The 5,090-nt window shown below is 39.5% G+C and overlaps 1 protein-coding gene across 1 annotated transcript; it reads right to left on the bottom strand.

Annotated features, from left to right (window-relative positions):
* Nucleotides 1–864: 864 nt before the first annotated feature.
* LOC122417387 (uncharacterized) lies at nucleotides 865–2,116 on the bottom strand. The gene is made up of 3 exons (XM_043430863.1): nucleotides 1,752–2,116; nucleotides 1,454–1,544; nucleotides 865–1,023 (listed from the first exon to the last, which is right to left on the bottom strand). The coding sequence occupies exons 1-3, from the start codon at nucleotides 2,048–2,050 to the stop codon at nucleotides 883–885; spliced, it is 531 nt and encodes a 176-aa protein (XP_043286798.1). The 5' UTR covers nucleotides 2,051–2,116; the 3' UTR covers nucleotides 865–882.
* Between the last annotated feature and the right edge of the window lie 2,974 nt (nucleotides 2,117–5,090).

Below are 5,090 nucleotides of genomic sequence, written 5' to 3'. Positions count from 1 at the left end.
ATTGTACGCTCTCTTTTTTTTTTACTTGACTACGCAATTTTTCTATGCGTCATCCCAAATCTTGGTCTTATCTACCGAAACGAATATGTGTAAGCTCTCATCGTATGCCTGTGTTATCTCATTGCCAAATATAAATCAGTCAGAATTATCAATAAGGAAAAACGTATCACGACCAGAGGAAATAAGGAAAACAAAAAATTACTGCCGTTTTATTGAGATTTGATGTAAACATATATAGGGGTAGTTCACCCCCTTAACTTGATTTGCGAGAAAAACGCAAAAACCCGTATCTACTATTTTTTTGCCCTCTTCGAAATGCAATTAAGTTCATCGAGATAGGTGCAATACTTTTTTTGTTATAACGATTTTGTGAATTTCAACCCCTATAACTTTTTTCCTATGCAACCCTCCGATATGAAACCAGTTGCATTTTTCATCGTTTATCATTAAGATAATTATCCATTTGGGTGCATTCTATTATCTCAGGTGAAAATAGGTGAAACCTGAAAAGTACCCCTCGGAGGTCTCAACTTTGAAGGGTGATTTCAACCCCTAGAAACGTTTTTCCGCCGATAAAAAAAAATACGTGTCTTTTAGATTTTGATGTAGAATAACATATTTAAATTTCATCAAAATCGAAGGACGTCAGCAGAGAACCTTTCCTTGTGAGGAAAATTGAGATTTCCCAGAAATGGAGACGAATCCAATGCAAAATATGGTTTATCTCTGTAGTTTTTGATATTTTTTGACCAAAACGAAGATGAATACTCCGACACGAAAAAAGTAGTGGGAAGCAACCTTCTACGGGCTTTGCAGGAACAGGAAAAAGTGGAAATAGAAATAAAGAACCTAGACATGGCAAGATTGATACTGAAAAATTTTTTATTTACGTGAATTTCTTTTTTTTAAAATATTTTTCGTCTCCTCGTTTGAGAATCCGCGAAACTCGGGTGATTGAGAAGGCGCCAAACGTGGAGTTGAATTGGAAGCGAAGAGATCCCTCGATGTAGATGGTTCCATAGACTGCACCAATGAAAGAGAGAAGCGACATATTTATTAATAGTGGGATCCCCCATTTTCACGAGGAAGTAATGAATTGGTTAAAAATACATTTAAAATTAAAAATTCAATTTGGCCCCGAACTCGAAAAAATTAGTAGAATTCATTAGAGTTAAACGAAAATTAGATGTTCTATGATCGTACTTTGAAAATTCGAACGAAGATATTATTCTTAGAATTTCCATTTTGGGTCCAGGTTCGTTGTCAGCTATCCGGAAATATTTTCAATTACGAAAATACCCTCCCTTGGGACGTGATAAAAAATATTTCGTTGAATCTCGATGCGTTATATCATTTTCAAATAGTTTCTACTAGAGATTTCAATGGCCTGATACCAATGATGATTGAAGACTGTTCGTATTTATCGATATTACGAAATAAATGAAACATTCACCTGGTTCTTTTCTCTTCCACCATTCGCATAACCCGCTGATTTCATCTTTTCGTACTGCACAGCTGCACTTCCAATATCGTAAAAACTTTTACTGTAACAAAATGTAAAAAATATTTCTTCCATTTTCTTATGGTAACCTTCAAGTTTAGTAATTAAATAAGAGGAAATACCTATACCCTTGACCCATACCCATTGACTCATAATGAATATTAATATGGACTCATTGACTCATAATGAATATGGGTTCAAGTACGCATGCAATTCAATACAGGAGAAAAGAGATGAACATAATACTTACAATTCACTATTTTCGGTTCGTTTTGAAGTTATCTTCCGACTGCTGATGAAATCGTTCATGGAATCGCTATTCTTGCTTACAAATTTCCTCATGTAATCACGCCTTTTATCAGGTACCGGCCAGTCATACACAGATTTAATGACCCCGCCAATGTCTCGAGAGTTGAACGTTCGTGGATTTTTTCCATTTTCACGAGACGCGGCAACCGCAACAACTACGCGCCCAAAAACTTCGGGAACATTTTTTATATTTTTATCGAATTTCTTTATATCTGTTCGATCATAATTTTGAGACGACATACTGTTAGTTTGAACACTTCAACTCAACTGAACAGTGATGTACTTTACAATGCGGCGGAGTACCGAGCGGACACACCGACCCGACACTCTGTCTTCTTCCTCCCGTATCTTGTGGGAGAGGAGAACCTCGGTACGGTGTCCTCGGCTCGCCCAAGAAATGGTGGGGGGGGGGGGGGGGGGAGGAGAAGATGAACGGTGTCTAGTTGATAGGTGTCAAATTGACACCGTATGTCAGAGTCGACGACAATCTCTTTCGTGATTTCCTTATCGATTCCTAGCTTGTGCCGTCTGAGGAGATCATGTATAAGTAGTAAGGCTACGCCGGTTCTGGCTCAAATGGGGGCGAGGGGGGAGCGGTGTGCGGGGAAGCGCCAGGGCCAGAGGGGGGCAGCGAAGGGGGAAGCCGCGCGCCGTAGGGCCGTGTGTGTGTGTCGCACACATTCTCGCGGCCCTTGAAAAAGAAGGAGAGACAGAGCCGATGGTGAGTGTGAGAGAGATGGAATGAGAAAAATCGTGTTAATTTATGACCAGTGCGTTACGGATTTGTCTTCGCCTCGGATGCAGATAAGGGAGGGGAGGGGGGGGGGGGGCATAACGAAGGGTCTGCCGTTGGAGAGAGAGGTGTGAGAGAGATAGAATGACCGTAGAGAGCAAAAGCATGAGAGAGACGGAGTGAACGAGAAAAAAATATTCTCTAAGAGTTTTGAACTCTGGGTGTATGTCGAGATGAAAACATTCGGTTTGAAATGCCATTGATTCGTCATCGCTCATGTGCGGGCCGGATAGGGAAGGGTCTGCAGCAAAATTATTCTACAATAATTCTATAAGAGGTCTCAAGATTTTTTCGACATTTTGTTGTTTTTTTTTTTTCAAGACTTCAGTATGAAAAGTATTCTCAAGATGGATAGATGTGCGAGTATGTATGTGATCCATCCGTTGAAAGAACATTGGATGCTGACTAAAAATGAACTCGAATCAATTCCTAAGATTCTGCTCATAAAATATTATGGTAAATTCATTCCATCGCTATGGGATCGATTACCTGAACATTTGAAGAGTGATAGTGAAGTTCAGTCTTATCAATATTGTCACGATCACTTTAATCCACCGTGGATGTCGACTCATATTGATGCTCTAGGACCAATACGTCGAGAGTGTGAAAAATGTTGGATCATGGAACAACTAGTGAATATTTATGCAATTTGTTGTATACGGAACCCTCGTGAAATGACGGCGGAAGAACTCCTCATTATATCACCATCAACGTTCAAGAAATATTTCAGTGACTTTACGGATGTTTTGTGGGAGCGTTTTCCATATTACTACAAATCCGACGTTGAAATTCAATCGTTGCGTCGATGCCATGATCATTGGAATACGTCTTCGATGGAAGATCACATTGATGCTCCGGCCCCTCTACGGAAAAATTGTAGAAAATGTCGGGAGAGGGAGGACATGCATGAGGTAGAGGGGGAATAACCCTAAAAATTCAAGAGAAATCGAGAGCAACGTCGTCGTCAGTCAGCTGCTGCATTAATTCGAGAGCAGACGAGAAAAAAAATCACTCTTCAAAAATGGAGTTTACATCTTTGAACAAAGTTGCCACGCTGGAAAACAACATACCAACGAAGAAGCTGATTGAACTTGAGGTCGGGACTGATCATCCAATTCATCATATTCGATCGGTGAAAATGAAATTTGGAAAACGATACATCGCCAACATCGGAGGTCAATTCATGGTTTTTCTACCGGGGAGACTTTCCGAGGCTTTCGACCAAGACGAGGAAGAATTCAAACAGCTGTTGGAGGCGGCTCAAGCGAGAGAACTCTACATGGAAACGTTTGCCGACAAGTGGAGTAAAATTTTGTTCAAACATATTCCAAAATCTTCGTGAAGAGAAAAAAATGTATAATTGTGATCATTATTGAAAAATCATACTAATAATAGTAATAATAATATGAAATATTGTAGACTAATTGGAGGAGGAGGAGGAGGAGGAGGAGGAGGAGGGCTTGCAATAAAAATATGGAAAAAGTCTCATGGTAGAAATGTTTTGTTTATTTGAAAATCCCTCGTTCACACAATGCTAGATATACATATAACCAACTTCTGAGCGATTTCACATTCGCATACGCACAATTGTATTTCGGATTGTTATGGTGATGGTGAGGACAATCGAGGCGACTTTTCGGCAACTTCTGCAACGATGGGCAGTCCAGAGTCTCCATATCGATAATTTCCGATGACAGATCCAAGAAATTCTTCAGCCACAAAGACTTTTCACATCCTTTCACGTATATAGCACGAGCTCGTTGTAAGATTGTTTGAATGATTATTTTCGCTGTTGTGTATGGTAGACCCTCATAGTCCCATGAAATCCCGTGAACATTTCGTTCCAACCATTTGTTTGTTATTTTATATCGACCGGGTAGCGCGTCCCAAGTATATGGTGATTTGAAGAACAGCGTTAGAGGTTTACAAATTTTGTCGTTGGCTCGAATAATTGATATTTCTTTCGGGATAAATTCATTGCGTGAGCCCTTGTAACCCTGGAGATCAACGATAAAGTCCATCTCGACTGACGATTAGTAAAATCATCACCATGACTTTATACCAATTTTTTCACCCCAACACTCACAGGATTGTATTCAACGATGCGATCGTGTAGAATGAGACAGTATGCGCATTAGGGTGGCCCTTAATATGGGTAAAAAGAAAATTGATCGCGCCGCCCCCCAAAACGGTTCCAAATGATAAAAAAAAAAATCTACGCAAAGCCGTAGCTATGTCCGGTAAGAGGAAGACGTGCCTGTAAGCATGAACTTGGATTTAAATATCAATTTTTCTGCATGATTTAGTAATTTTTTAAAATGTTGTATTTCATTGAAAAATGGTCGTATAGAGGTCTAAAAAAACGCATATTGAAGCTTCAGGTTTCTAATTTCAAGATCTTATGACGGAAAAAATGCAGAGCTACATGTTGTGCGCAATTTTGAGAAAAAGTGCGAGAAAAAAACAGCAAATTTTTATGCTTTTTTA

Source organism: Venturia canescens, chromosome 10, assembly GCF_019457755.1.
Source record: "Venturia canescens isolate UGA chromosome 10, ASM1945775v1, whole genome shotgun sequence".
Lineage (NCBI taxonomy): Eukaryota > Metazoa > Arthropoda > Insecta > Hymenoptera > Ichneumonidae > Venturia > Venturia canescens.
Note: the sequence above shows the minus strand (reverse complement) of the source record. Positions and strands in the feature narration are given on the sequence as shown.

Excerpts from the sequence above, each read along its gene's own strand:
- LOC122417387 (XM_043430863.1), bottom strand. The coding sequence starts at position 2,050 with ATGTCGTCTCAAAATTATGATCGAACAGATATAAAGAAATTCGATAAA. Across the intron at positions 1,545-1,751 it reads CGAACCGAAAATAGTGAATT|TAAAAGTTTTTACGATATTG; the intron begins GTAAGTATTATG and ends ATTTTGTTACAG. Across the intron at positions 1,024-1,453 it reads GTGGAAGAGAAAAGAACCAG|TCTATGGAACCATCTACATC; the intron begins GTGAATGTTTCA and ends TCATTGGTGCAG.